This window comes from Rousettus aegyptiacus, unplaced genomic scaffold, assembly GCF_014176215.1.
Source record: "Rousettus aegyptiacus isolate mRouAeg1 unplaced genomic scaffold, mRouAeg1.p scaffold_m13_p_6, whole genome shotgun sequence".
In the NCBI taxonomy this organism is placed as follows: Eukaryota; Metazoa; Chordata; class Mammalia; order Chiroptera; family Pteropodidae; genus Rousettus; species Rousettus aegyptiacus.
In genome coordinates, this window is record NW_023416309.1 from 103,954,165 (window position 1) to 103,969,382 (window position 15,218).

The window sequence follows — 15,218 nt, forward strand, 5'->3', positions numbered from 1 at the left end:
GCCTTCCTTTTGGATCCCAGCCTCATCTCCTGTGGAGCCGCCCTGTGGAATAGAAGTGGGAAGAAGCCGTAGCCCTGCCTGGGATCCAGGTGATCACAGAACGAGGTGGGACCGAAACAGAAACCGCACGCTGGCGCCATCTCGTGGCCAAACTGAGCCAGCGCCCTGCCACCCAGTCTAAAAAGCGTGACTATTACATTCCCCAGGCCAGGGGGCAGTGGTACGTGACATTCCTCTATAATCACGAGTAGGTTAGAAATGAGCTGGGATCCTCCTGAGAGACTGTTTTTAAGGAGGATGATCTAGGTAGATGCAGCAAATATGTCCGTAAACGACCAACAGCCAAAGAACCGAGGGAGGGAGAGGCAGAGAGGTTTTCTCTCAGAGGGAGTGCTGTCTTTCTGAAAAACGTGGATGTCAAGGTAGCTTCCTGTTTCTTCCTTTAACTTTTACTGCAAGGGAAAGAATAAACTGAGATGCTTTACTAGGAACCAACATGGGAAACCGAACTGTTTCCTTAGGAAAAACGCTGGATTGTGAAAGCAAAGGCAAAATCTAAGAGATACATGAGGTTATTTTTTGCTTTTTTTTTTTTTTTTTTTAACTGTGAAGCTGTTCTCTTTTGGGGCCTGAATATTAGGTAAATATTTGAGTATAGTTACAAATTATCTTTTAAAAATTGACTAGATACTACTAGGTGCTTATGATTTTTAAATAGCTCTTCTCATATAATCTTTCTGCGAATATAACCATAAGAGTGTGTGTCCGGGGTCAGAGGTGACCCCTGCTGGGTCCAGTCACAGCGGTGGTGATGACGACTTATCAGACGAGTTTTGGGGCTTGAATCTGGCCTTCCTTTCCCCTCCACCTCTGCACAGCTTCTCCAGCTGTAATGAGGCCAACCAGCCAGGGGCAGTTTCTGTCAATAACAGAGAACAGTCTCAGTTCCTCTATTGGCCTCAGAGACCGACAGGATCAAGGCCCCAGTAGCCTCTCAGGGCCCCATGTCACTTCTGGCTTCTGAGCCACTTCCGTATGTTCCAGTCAGAATGAGAAAGCGAGTTAGTCCACCCTAGTGTGGAGCCCTGAGCCCCTCAGGCTGAAGCGCAAAGCTGTCCAGCTCCCCCCAGCTCCTGAGTTTTCACCCACGCTCAGGCTGGCACTTCCATAGCTCAAAGTGTCCTATTTGCCCTCGGGAACCTGTGCTGCCGAAGAAACATTCGCCCACATCCCTCATCTCTTCACAGTCCCTCCCTCCATTTCCTCTCCCTGACTGGAGGCTGGTCCACCTCTGAGGGCGCCTCTTCACCCCGCCCTCCTGAGTGGGGACGTCCCTATCTCCGGGCTGGGCGGGCACTGGGTGCTGGCTGGCTCCTCATGGCTTCAGCGTTCTGGAAGCAAACCCACACTCATGTGTTGCTCCTCCCTGAGACCTACGTCAACTCCCCACCTCAAAGCCATTTGCCCCACCTGGGACTCGTGGAGGACTTGGCTCTTCCTTCTTATCCACCCCCTACCCTTTGACTTCTGCTGTCACCTTGGGCAACCCCAGTGTCCACCAGAAGGACCAGCTACCCCTGAGCCGTCCACTCACTTCCTCAACTACAAAAGTCTACCTCCACTCATCACCCACGCCTGCAGCCAAATCTTAGTTACCATGTAATACAGGGCCACCTGCATAGCCTTCACCCCCAGAATCTCCTCCATCTACAGCCCTGTCTTCCTCCATCAGTCTGGACCCCGAGGTCAGCCACTTTCCCCTCAATTCCCCCAGTGCTCTCTCTTTGCACCCACTGTGTCCACTCAGTACCCCGGACTCCAATAGGTTAGGCTTCCTCTGCCGACTGCAGCCCTACTAAGGGCAGTTGCCTCCCTCCAACTACAGTGATGTATGAGTGACATACAGCTGAGGAAGGGAGATCTGCCCAGCAGAACCAGGGAGATACTCTAACTTGGAGACTCGGGGGAGGATGGTGGAGGTTGGGAGTGACCTGTGGGAAACGGAATTAACTAGAAGTTGGTTCATAGAACATTTGACCCTTCCTCTCCCTGATGCAGAAGAACAGACAGTAGTAGTCAATCTCCAGGTCAATAATCAGATTTTTCTCCAAATATATTTAAGAACCCCAGAGCTAAGACCTCTGGCACTTACGGTCTCCCCATATGATTGCCTATGCAGGTGAGCAGGGCTCACCTGCTGACAAGCTTTCTTCACCAATACAGGGCCTCGATCAGCTTTTTACTGCCTATTTTTAAAGGACGTATAACCCATCAAGCAACACCAGACATTTGGGAAAATCTGCACGTTCGAAAAGAGACATCGGGATAAACAAAAATGACCCCAAAGATATAAGGATCAAATCTAATTAGTACTTTTAAACACTAATTTCTTGTGAGAAAGGGACAAGGTTCAAAAGCTCTTGGAAACTAAAAATAATTGCTGAAACTAAGAAAAATGTCATAGAAACTTTGCAAAATAAAGCCAGGAAAATTTCCAGTAGGAACACAAATCAACAAATGGAATATAAGAAAAGATGAGCAATGCAGATGATCAAACCCAGAGCTCCAACATTCTACTTAGAAGTTCCAGAAAAAAACATAGGAAACAAAGGGCGGACAATTATTTTAAAATTACACAGGCAAGTTTTTCACAGCGGAGAGACACAGCCTTTGGGTTGAAGGGTTCTCCTGGCACCCAACGTAATGAGTGAAAAAGACCCACATCTAGACACGCCACTGGGAATGAGCGTGACGAGGCCGCCCCAAAGGTCTCCACAGAGCACAGTCTACTGGGTGTGAATGTGGATGCTGGGGTCCCTGACTCAGGGTTTGGTCACATTTCTCCAGGAGCTAAAGAAACCAGATGAGCTCTTGCCCTAGCCCTGCTGTAGGGGGAGAAGTTACCCTGCTAGGAAATTGAATGATCAACTATTTCTTGGTCTCAGGGACTGGCTTGTGGCAACCAGAATCTTAAAGAAGTATGAACAATATTATTCCAATTTAGATTTTAAAACCCATGCACACTTACTTTTAATAGATGGAAGACATACCACCGCATTAACGGTGATTTATCTCATGGACTTCCTTTCTATGAGCATTGTGGTCTGGATCAACAGTTCTCACACTTTGGGGTGTGTCAAATCACCTAGAAGTTAATGAATGCAGAGCCCCAGGTTTGGTAAAGCAGGGTAGGGCCTGGGTCTGTGTGTGTTTACCAAGTTCCCCAGGCGATGATTCAGATACGATGGAAGATGGATGGAAGATGGAAGTTCGAAAAGCCCTGGCCTAGCTAAAAGTGTTAAGAGGGGATTAAGATATGCAAACTGCCAGTTATAAAAACAGTTCATGAGGATGTGAAGTACAGCGGAAGGAATATAGTCAATCATATCGTTAATAAATATGCACGACATCAGATGGGTACTAGAATTATTGGGGGACCACTTCGTAAGTTATATAAATGTATATAAACGTCTAATTACCGTGTTGTATACCTGAACCTAATATAATACCGTATATAAACCGTAATTGAAAAATAAAAAAAATTATTAAAAAAATACATAAACAGCAAAAGGAATGCAAACGAACGACAGCACTGGGCTTCGTCACCCTGGTTACAGCGAATCCCATCTCAGAGGGCCTCCTTCTCAACGGACAATTTCCGCGCTCTCTGCCTGGCCTCCCGCCCGCTGTAACAGCCACTCGACCACTTAATATGACAAAACATGGCTCGCATGTTGAAATGGGAAGAGCGGCTTTACTAAGCAATAGGTGTGGTTTTAGATTTTTTTTTTCTTTTTCATCGTTGTATTTTTTTATCTCATGGTTTCTTCAGCATGAGAGGAAGAAGGAGGCTTCTGAGAATAGAGGTCAGACCCTCAGCTCCACACTCCCCGGGGCCTGGTGTAAATTATCCCCCTCCAGACCCTCAGTGCACCCTCCACTCCCCCTAAAATTGTTCTAAGGAAACTGGGTGCCGATGAGAGGAAATCCTCCCATCCTACCCTCCACCCTCTCCCTGCCAACTTGGACGCCCCAAGGCCCGGGAAAAGACCACCACAAACCCAGCCACACTGATGCTGAGGGAAGGCGGCGAGGGGGTGTGTTCCTGCCCCGCCCCTCCCACCTGCCTCGTGGGGTTCAGTCCACATCTCATCAGGCGTCACCCCAGCAAGGCTCAGTTATGGTCCAGGTAACTGTCAGGGCCAAACAGGGTATTCGACGAGGTGGGGCGAAGGACAGGACAGTAGGTAGAGCATCCCTCTTGGCCCCTTGGGTCATCTGAACACTTTACGGGCTCAGGCGCAAATGGTTCAGCAATGACCCTCACCTTTCAGGAACAGTTTAATAGCCCTTTCCCTTGACACTTTTTACCTCACGCGTTAGTCAGAATGGGCTCGACCAGGTGGCGGTAATTAACCCAGACATTTCAGTGGCCCAGCACACAGGGTCATTTATTTATTTATTTTTTTTTACTGAGGAGAAGGCTGTTCTGAGACAGGTAATTTTTCAGGGCGGCTGCCTTCTACACAGTGACTCCATGACTCAGGCTGCTTCTTTTTTGTGCCGTCTCCATGGTGGCCTCCCTCAAGGTCCATCGCCGTGTCAGAGGAAGGGAAAGCTAGAAGCTGTGCGTTGGCTCAGAAGTGACATGTTACTTCCATTAGTCACGTGTCCCAAGCTAACTTCAAGGGAGGCTGGGAATGTTACCTTTCCGAATATTTGGAAAGAGGAATATAAAATAAGATTTGATGGAAAGATAGCATTATCTCTGCCACTCCAAATATCCTGCTTTCCTTCCTTTAAAAACAAATTAAAAGCAATAACTGGAGGTAAGTGTGTATCCCTTCTTGGAGAATATCCTATTAGGAATATGAAAGCCCCCTGAATGATATTATGGTAAGTATGGAATCTGTATTTAATCCAGCATTTCTCAAATTTATTTGATCATTGAGCCCTTTTTCCTAAGTTGAACATCCCTCAGAACTAGTATTCTGAGGTGCAAACTTTGGCAAATTGCCCTAAATGAGTCAACTGTAGCCCTTGGTTCTCTCACGTTAAACCTGCCGCCCCTTAGTGCCTGTGAGTCAGGAACATGACACACCCCCGGCAGAAGCCTGGAGAACTGACACCTCACCCCCACCCATTGTCAACTTATCTGGCGCCACCCCTACTTCCTGTGATTCACACCCACTTGGGAAGCCCTCTTCCAGGAACTTATCATGGGGGGTGGCGGGGCGGGGTGGGGGTCAGTCACAGATGCTTACTTGGAAGGGACCTGAGTCCAACCGCTGACTCAAAAAATAATCTCTTCCTAGTCTGTTCCAGATGAGGCCCCCAGAGACCCAGCACTCGCCTAGGGAGCTTCCTTTGGGGGCTGGGCAGCTCAGACTGTTAGGTAGCGCTCACTCCTGGGGTCGGATCTGCCGTCCTGGCCCCTGCTCCCTCTATTCCAGCTTAAACCCTCTGGAGAGAGAGAGAAAGCCACTTCCTCACCACGTGACAGATGTCTGAGATGCAATAACTCTCTCTGGTTTCTTCAAATGTCTGTGAGAATTTCCAGGCCCCTCACGGCCCTGCCCTCCAACCTCGACCTCATGGTTAATGTCCTGGCAGGATTTCCTGTCATTCTTGGTCCAGCATCTTATTCTGTACACATGCCTCAAACTCTGCTCGAGTGTCATTCTCACCATGAGGCATGTCTGTCCCAATTCGACGACCTTCCTGAAATTTGGCCCAAATCAATACCTTGGGGGACTTCCCACAATGTTTCAAAGAACCTCTTCCCACAAACGGCCACCAGGCAGGATGTCCCGGACCCCCGTTCCCTGCAGTGGACACTGCAGGCAATCGCAGCCCCCAACCCGTCTTCCCACCAGCTGAGCCGGCTGCTCACCCTCACCACCCAGACCCCTACCCAGGAAGGCACCCGAGAAGACCCCTGGGCTGAGAGCGGTGGGCAAGTCTTTAAGAAGATGAAGCTGGTTTCCAAATCTAAAGCTACCTTTATTTGGGGTTGGCTCAACATAAGACGCCATCATCGATCAGCAGAATTATAAAACTGTACAGGAGGTACAAAAATAGGCCATTTAACTTATATAATTACCCTCACATCATCGAGCTTTAAAAATACACATAAAAATTGTACAATCTGGCAGTTTATAAAATATAAAGCTAAAAAGAGGATTTTAGGTTCCACAAAGAGGACTGTATCACACAATTAACGCACACATATTAAACAATTAACCGTCCAGAGAAGACGCAATGGCACAGAATATTTTTTTTTTAATAATCACTTAAAAATTAACATTTACCACGACCAAATTATTCACCCTTTACTGCTAAAACTCCTGTAAGGCATCCATCCCATGGAAGAATACAGTATAACTTTTCCCATTCCAGTTTTACAATGGCCAGGGGTGTTGTCCAAAACAAATCTGACGTGCTTTAAGCAAGTGCAGTTGTAATTGGATATACTTCAGAGTAAAAATTAAATAAATATAAATAGGTTAAATAAATAGGTTATTGCAAAAAGAATACTACATAAGGTCTGCATCTGAGAATGCCGCAGAGTTGACTGGTAATGCTTTCTAGGTAAGTGGGGGCTCCCCCATCACAGCTTTCGGGATACCGAAAAGGAATACTGTACCCACCAAACACAGAGCACAGGGTGAGGTGAGGGGCGGGGACTTTGGCCGGAGTCATTGATTAAGGCTGCTCCAGTGGGAGGCTCATTGCCGATGGTTCTTTGTGGTTTTCCAGTGAATACAGAAAAGATTTGTGCTGCTACAAAAATCAGAACCAGCGTTACTCATGAGAAATCACTGTTTCATTAAGGAAATACAGGAAGAGTAGACACTTGGGTTTAAAAGATAACAGTTTGACTCTGGAAGGCAGAATTTTGGCTTATCTGTACAGGACACCTGATGACCTCTGAAAGGCCGACGCAGGGTCATACTCAACTAAAAGGACCTCTCCACGACGGCGAAGGAACGGCCAAGGAAAAGAAACGCTGGGAAATACGGAGAAAAGGGATTTCAGAAACGAGCAGAGAGGAGGCTAAGGAGAATGTGAAGGGGCCCTTTACAGGTGTGCTGTGCTCTCTCGTCCGGCTCCTCTGGGCACAGAAGGCCGTGGAAGCAGAACCGGCCCACGTCCTACCAGGATCTCAAGGCTGAGGACCCAGTGAACAGAGACGTGGAATGGGGACAGTCTTGGGAAATCCAAAGCTGGCCAGATTCGAAGCTCTGATAAGACAGTGGTAAGAGAATAAAGCCTTATGACCAAAATGGCCCCCACTTCTGCAAGAGAAGAGGTCAGATTGGCAACCAACTCATCTCTGTTACTTCAGTGAGAAAGAACTGCAAAGACAAACGAGTCACGTTCACAGAAAACCTTACCGAAAGGGTCAGGGAGGACTTCGATAAGGGCCTTTCTTCTAGAGTTGGTGGGAAGAAAATACTTTGCTGGATCCACTAACCTGTGGATCTCCCAATGTAATATATGTAACGGGTCAGAGTGATGTCCCACTGGAAAGAGCCTGTGACGACTACTGCACTGAGCCTGATGGGGGAAGGGAGGAAGGGAGGGCACCTTTGCCCCGAGTTTATACGTCAGCAACTAGATGTTTAGGAACTTATCGAGTGACACTAATGATTCCCAAACGTGCAAATGCTCTGATGTCTAGTGACATGTGGCACTCTTTCTAAACCGAAGGTAAAAAGACTCAAGAGGGAACAAGAGAAATTCTGTTGGATGTGCCAAAGTCAGATTCGATACAAGGTTCGACACAAGATTTAAATAAATTATAGCGTCCTTGGGATTCCTAAGAGGTAAGACTAAATTCTATTGTAAAAACAAAGTGTACTTCAAAGTTAGACAGCCTTCCAGGAATTGGACTAAAAATCAAACAGCTCAGCTGCGGGAGGATGCACGAGGCTGCAGAACCCTGTTCTAGCAAAAGACAGAGGCCTGCCCCCGCCTGAGCACAACAGGAAACCCAGACGAGAATGAGACCTATCAGAGCACACCTGGGGTGTTTTCACACCAAGTGCCCACACAAGACCCCTTCAAGCCACCTGAAGGACTGACGAGTGACTGGGATCCTAAAGGTGACAGAGAGATGGACAGAACGCAACCTACTCAGATGCGATGGGTCCTGGGACACAGGTGGCTTTCTTCATAGCACTCGTATTTACCGTCTCTCTCACTATAGGTGCTTATGAAAGCAGGAGCCTTGCCTGTCTAGTCTACCTCTAGCACCCAGCATCCCACCCAGCTCCTATAATAAGTGCTCGGGAACAATATGATGAATAAATGGGTATGAGAATGTCAGATGGTTAGAAACGAATATAATAGTCGGAAAAGGCATTTTTAAAAAAAGTTGTTCTGCAGGTAAATCGGGCCAAAACAGAGAGATGACAAGTACTGGGCAGCTACATGTGACCTGGCAGCTCTCCGGAGGGAATATTCAGCAGCGACAAGGCAGTAGTCCCCTGGCAGCCTGGAAAGCTGACAGGCCCGTGAAGTCGCTCATGGCACCTTCTCTACCTGACTGTCCCTCGGGCTATTCCCACTCAGGCACGGCGGCAAAGGGACCCGCAGAGCCACATGGAGAACGGGGCTGGCACGGGCCAATCAGAGCGAGGAGAAGAACCCGTCTGGCCGTGTTCCTGAGCAACGGACAGCGTGGTGCAGGACAGACACCACGAGGCCGACCAAGGATGCCGAGGCTCCAAGGTCCAAATGAGGTAACGGATGAGGTTTAAAGACGTAGGATAATATTAACTGAAGAAAAAAGTGACTTCAGGCATTATGAAAAGAAAGGAACTGAATTCTACGAAGGTAGAAACGGCCCTCGTATGCACATACCACCAGAAAACCCCTCACAAGAAGAAACAGTGATTTCTCTGTCAGTTACTAAATTCGACAGTAATTTCCTTACTCCTGAGTGGAGTCTCAGCTCACCAGGGCTGACCCGCAATGAGCCGCTCACCCAGCTGGAGAAGGTACCCAGAAGCCGTTTCCCTCTGGTGCCCTGATTGCATTTAACCTCTAAGGCTCTCGGTATAAAAAGGACAGGAATTTTTGGTTGAAACTAAAGTTAAAATTGTATTTTAGGAAAAATAAGATGGTATTGACATAATTTAGGGAATATTACTTAGAAGTTGTTTGACACAGGTGTATAGCGCTGCTCTCATGTTTCAGTCTTCAGCATGAGAGAATGTTCTAAATACGAACACTCTACCTGGAGGGGATGGGGTTTTGGTACCACACACAAGAGAAGATGGATTACATATCTCGCATTTCTTCTTCATGAGTAAGCTTCGAGTTAAGTTTAGCTTACTCGTGCTAATATAGCATTCTACAGTATGATCAAAATATAAAGTTATTAAAATCTGCCAAGAGAAACAAAATCCTGCCCACGAAGTACGTGGTGACCTGGCCTTGGCTTCCAAGCCCCTGGCCCGTCCTGCTGGGCCCAGAGGAGCCTCATTGCCTACCCGCTGGGCCAAGGCTCCCCTGCGGCGGCCCTTGTTCCCATTGGCCTGCTCCCCCTTCGGTCTGGCGGGCCCGTCCCTGCCTGGGTCTTAGCTGCTCCCCTTGATGGCCAGAGAGTGGATCACTTCTTGCCCCCAAATGTGCCTAAACATCCCCAAATGGTTCAGGGCACAAAGCCACCAAAGCCACCACCCAGGCCACCAGTGCCCTGGGCCACGGCTGTCTCAGCACAGAGTGGCCTCTTTGTTTCCGAGAGCTGCAGCCACGGCCTCACCATCCAGCGTGCAAGGCTGATCCGTCCCAACTGCCCCTGCATGCTCAAGGCTGTCACCGCCCCCGAGGAGACACTGGTTACAGTGACCTGGACATCTGGGTGCTCTTGCGATCGGTGATTAGTGAACTCCGATCCCTAGGGACGGCACCTTCAGAACGCCCTCCTCCTCCTCGGCGCTCCTCACCTCTCGAGCCTCATTTCTTGCAGAGGCTGCACTTAGTGCACCTCAGCCTGCAAGTCGAAGGGGAGGTGCTCCTGGTCCCAACGTGCTGGCAAACTTAGGATTTCTTCCATTCTTTCCCTTAAAGGCCCTAGGGCTGATATCAAACAGGAAGTTTAAAGAGAAACATAAGCCTGAAGCAAGTTTATCCACGAGGAGGCAGAGAATGCTCCTCTCGCTACCTCCGGGATGGGCCCTTCTTCGCGGACGTTCCCTGACGGTAAAGCTTTCATGGCCGACGACCGTGCCAGCTTCCTGCAGGTCAGGAGAGATGACCTCTCCCGCTCACCAGGCTCAGCACCCTTCTCTGCTGGCTGCAGAGCAGGCAGCTCAAGGCACTGGGTTTGGGAGCCTGGTCTTCCTGCGAGGCAGGGAGGTGTCAGGCTCTGGCTTGCAGAGACCAGGCCCTCAGTCACAGCTGGAGCCACCAGAACAAAGGCCGCCGTGGCTCAGAGGGCGTCTGGAGTCACTGGGGGCTGAGGCTCCGGGGGCAGGTGGAAGTAGTAGGGCTGGAAGAGCCTCTCGTGGCTGCACAGCTCCATGGCCCGGTAGGTGTGCGAGAGCAGGTGGGGGAAGCGGGACGTGAAGTAGCGCACGAAGTCATCGGGCAGGGAGCCCAGGGTCTCCCGCACCTCCGCGGGCAGCTCCCGGTAGTGGTGCTTCTGCAAACAGGGCGGACACAGACACACAGGACTGTCAGTTAGAGAGCCCACAAAAAGCTGGAAAAGATCCTTCTGTTATTCAAGAAAGACAATGTTAGTTGGTTCTCTGTAAAGGAAAGGGAAAAGGTTTAAGCATCAAATGATCCATCCTGCTGGCCTTGCCTGCTTCCCCTCACTCAGCAGAGGCCTCGGAGCTGGGGAGCTGGGCCAGGCCCAGCTCGGGGATGGCAGGAGGAGCTCCCCTGCTCCAGTGGCCGGTCAGGCCTCCTCTAGTAGTTGGGATCTAGTGAGATTCTTGGCAGCCTCGAGTGGAATAAAGTTGCCTAGAACTGAAGTGTCTGTCCCAATGGGTTTGGAGGACCCGTCTGGGCCTGGGCTCAGAGACAGCAGAGGCCAAGAGCACCTCAGAGGCCTCCAGAGAACAAGTTGGGGCCCCTGCCCTGAGGCCCTGGAGACCAGGCTCCATGCGGGAAGGTGCCCAGAGGGGCCCATTGGAGGGGGTTTATACCGTGCTGTAGAGGGCACCGCACAGGTCAGCAGAAACCACAAAGGATGCCGGCAGCGGAGAGCCTGCTTCCCAGCTAATACCCCACCTCACTGTCCCCTAACAGAGAACCCGCGTAAGGGAAGAAACAGTCTCTGCTTTGCCAAGTCCGGCGACGGCCTCCCAGCCTCTGCGAGGTCAGCAAGCCGGGACGGATGAAGGGACCGCGGAGGACGACGCGAGGAGGATGGCTGTGCTGCCGCCGCCCGGCCCTGCCGGGTTCCCATCCCTCACCTTATTTCTCATGGCTCGGAGGAGATCTCTGACAGAGCCGCCTTTATAGGTTCTGAATTTACGCAGATCTGCGGGGGGAGGAAAAAGGAATGCACTGTAACGGGCACATTTCGAAAGAAAACGATTGCCGGCGATCGACCGAAATGCAATGTAACCCCACACTCACGGCTGGCGAGCACGTCCCCCAGGTTGAACCCCAGGGCAGTGTTAGTTGGCGTCCTGCTGCCTGGTCGCACCCGTGACCGGAAACAACCACCCAGAGCACGCCCTTAACACTGACCTGTCACTCTGAGAGGCAAAACTGAAACGCACATCGGCGTAGTGGTCTGAGCTGTACCCAACCCACAGAGGACACACCCACGGAGAGCCTCAGCCCCGTCAGTGGTATTTGGAGCCTGAACGGCCTGAAGCTGCCATTTCCGCATTTGTTTCTTAGAAATGGCTGCAACTTTTGAAACGTTTCTGCCAACATTTACTCCCAGGGCCTGCGTGGTCACCTGTCTGGAGAGGGACAGTGATGTTCTCCCTCCAGTCCATCTTCACCACGGCTCTCCCGCCTCTCTCCAGCTGCTTCACGATCGGGCCATCCAAGGATTCCTTCTCTATTCGGTCACTCACGTCCTGGGAGGAAAACAAGGGCCACGGACGACGGTCAGCGCGGAGTGACACCGAGAACCGAAGGACCGATTCGAAGCAACGGCAGAGTGGCCGCGGCTGCGGGAGCCCAGGCCCGGGCTGCGGTGGGCGAGCCCTGTGCCTTCCCCACCTCGTCTCTTACCTTTTCCCCTCGGAGCAGCGGTGTCTGTGGCTGACCAGGGAGCAGCCCACAGACCGTCCTCCACAACAGAGAGGTGTCACAAACGCTCACCCGCATCTCGCACGGGCGCACACACACACTCCATGCCATGCAGAGCCATATGTGCAGTTGGTTTTAGTCAGCGAACGACAACGAAAACTCAATTTTGATTTGCATCCTACGCTTTCTGTCTAGCCACTGAAACAGGACGTGTTCAAATCCATTACTGGTGGAAGGTCATCGGTCCTCATTCGGACGTTAGGAAAGACAGATGAAGCCAAGCCTTTCGGACAAGGAAACCCAGTTCCAGAGGCCCCTGTCCTGGATTCAAACCCAACCTGCGTTTGTGGGACGCACCCCGAGCGATGGCCTCTCTGAGCCCCCACCAGGAACACAGGTCCATCGACAGCTGAGGACATGGAGTGATGAGCCCCATACACATTAACACTGAGCAGCCGCATGTGGCCCATAGTCTCTTTCCTGATGAAGATGAAGCCTGACTGGTTGACCCTCTAAGTCTTGAAGGGACTAAGTTGTCAACCCGGGGGACACACAGTTCTGAGCTGCAAAGCCAGTACAAGCTGGTCGATACAGATGGAAGGCAGGCATGTTCACAGGCACAGGAGTTGAAACCATGACAAGTTTAAATCCTAACCCACGGTGGGTGAAGGTCCCTTTGTGTGAGCTGTATTCCTGTTCTACATCCTGTCAACATCAAAGTGACCTGGCTAGTTTTCAGAAGGCCCTTAGAGGCCTCAGACTTCAGAATTTTAATGTGATGTCCTGTGGAACACACTGGTCAGTCCTGATGTTACACACACCCATGGCCACCATGAAAAATAGCATTAAACTTCCTTTCCCAATCCATCCAAAGAGTCACGAAGCATCTGTCACGTGACAGGCAGCATCTCAGGCCGTGGGGAAACAGAAATGAACCCAGAAATCAAATGCTCCTGTCCTCAAGGAACTTACATTCTGGAGGCTTCACTGTGGCCCAGGTCCTAATCAAGACTCCAGGACAATGTGATGGTCACTTCTAAATCCAAGCTCCACTCTGGCCCAGACCCAGGAGGAAAAGAACTGCCCCAGGTGCCTGCCTTTCAGAGCCGGTGTGCCAGGCAGGCTGCATTTGGGTGAGTTAAGCAGAGCTCATCCCGGCAAAGACTCTGAGAAACACATCGCCTTTCCCCAAAGCCACGTGGCAGTATCATGAAGCCTTAAAACAGACAAACTGCTAAAGGAGTTCATATCCACTGATCCCATAATTTAACCTCAGAATCTACCTTAAGCAAAAAGAGATCTGAGCAAAGATTGAGTACGAGATAACGGAATGAATCCAGTACAAGAAAATGTTTAAATTTATGAAACTTGAATGAAATTATGATGCCTGAGATTTGCTTCAAAATAATCTGGAGTGGAGAGGGTGGAGAGAGAGCAGAGGCTAAGTTAATAATTATTGAAGCTGGCTGATGGCTACATGGGAGTGCGTTACAGTAACCTCTCTACTTTTGTGTATATTTGAAAATTCTCATAACATGAAGTTTTTAAATTACGGCACATCCAAATGATAGATTGCTCTAATCATTAAAATTTGAGAACTCTGACATGGAAAGATATCTAAAATATTATACACATATAATATCTAAAATATTAAAGTAAAAAAAAGCAAAATACAAAACTGTATATACAGTTTGATCCTAATCACACTTATTTTATGAAGAAAATCTATTAAACCGTCAGCCTTGACTACCTCTTGGTTATGGGATTATGGGTCATTTGCTTTATTCGTTATCCTTTGCTATCTTTTCAAAATCTGGAAAAAGCGATAGATTTTTTGGTAAAACGAGCATGTCTACCTGAAAGAACTGGAGTTGCTTCTCCAGGCTCCAGAAGAACGGGTGTTTAAGCACGTGCTTCGCTGAGGGGCGCTTCTGAGGGTCCATCGCGATCATCTTCTCGATCAGTTCCCTGGCGATGACATCTTCTGCAGAGGACACAAATGCGTAGGTCGTCACCACCAGCCCGGTGCCAGCATGAAGTACCCCAGCCTCAGCTGTCTGCACAGCCTCTGACTCCAGATCCCACCCACAGGGATTCGTTCCAGTAACGCAATTATGAACTGGTGCAAAACTGCAGCTTGTGGAAAGGGGAATTAGATGTACTCCGCGTCAGGGGCTTGGGCAGCACTGCTCTGCCTCCACATGCTGGACTGTGGGCCATAAAAATGATGCCCTGGCTGAGTATGAATTGACGTGGAGAGACAGACAGTCGAGGTGAAGTTAAAAAACGAGCATGTTGCGAAATAGTGTGTACCGTTAATACATAGTATTTAACCCTATTTTAAATAAAAATATATACACATTTGGATAGATGACTGGAATAATATACACAAAGCTATTAATAGCAGTCATTCACCACTGTATAATGCGATTATAGTCTTACACTTTTTTTTTTTTTTACCAGGAATAAGGACAATTAATCCATAAGCAAAACAAAAAGTTAGTTTTAATTTTTTTAAAAGGCAGCCTTAGGGTATCATGAGGCCAATGGTAACGCAGGAAACTGAAGTCAGGAAGAAAGACTTGCTGCACCCGTGCCTGGAGCGTGAGGGCCAAGCCTGTCGGTCCCCAGCCCGGCCTGCACCCACTGACTGTGGGTACAAGGGCGAGAGTCCAGTTTATGGAGCACAGACCACGTGTCTTCCTGAATGTTAGTGCAGGAAGGGACCTCAGATTACTTAACCCTCAAAGTCACAAGCTGGAAAACAGGCATCCCCAAAAGGGGCCTTGCCCAGGTCACACGGGTCATTGGGTGACCTGAAGGAACTGCAGAACTTCTTGGCTTAGAGAGAGGTGCGCCAAGGACCACCCCTCCCAGCCCTCGTCCAGCTTTGGAACGGAGTCGTCAGTGCGGTGAGGCCCACAGGTGAGCGGCTGGGAAGCAGTGCCCCACCCCAGCCTGCAGGGGCCACGCGGCAGATGAGGAGCGGC

General features: G+C 49.7%; 1 protein-coding gene across 3 annotated transcripts in view; it reads right to left on the minus strand.

The window, feature by feature from the left end:
* Positions 1–5,982: 5,982 nt before the first annotated feature.
* Positions 5,983–15,218, minus strand: part of ERN1 (endoplasmic reticulum to nucleus signaling 1) — a 75,441-nt gene continuing 66,205 nt past the window's right edge. For all 3 annotated transcript variants that reach the window (XM_016128783.2, XM_016128792.2, XM_036222405.1), the window contains 4 exons: positions 14,085–14,212; positions 11,930–12,053; positions 11,433–11,500; positions 5,983–10,654 (listed from right to left, as the gene is read on the minus strand). In XM_016128783.2, coding sequence (XP_015984269.1) covers positions 10,442–10,654; positions 11,433–11,500; positions 11,930–12,053; positions 14,085–14,212 — 533 coding nt within the window. In that variant the 3' untranslated portion in view covers positions 5,983–10,441. The remainder of the gene's footprint in view (positions 10,655–11,432; positions 11,501–11,929; positions 12,054–14,084; positions 14,213–15,218) is intronic.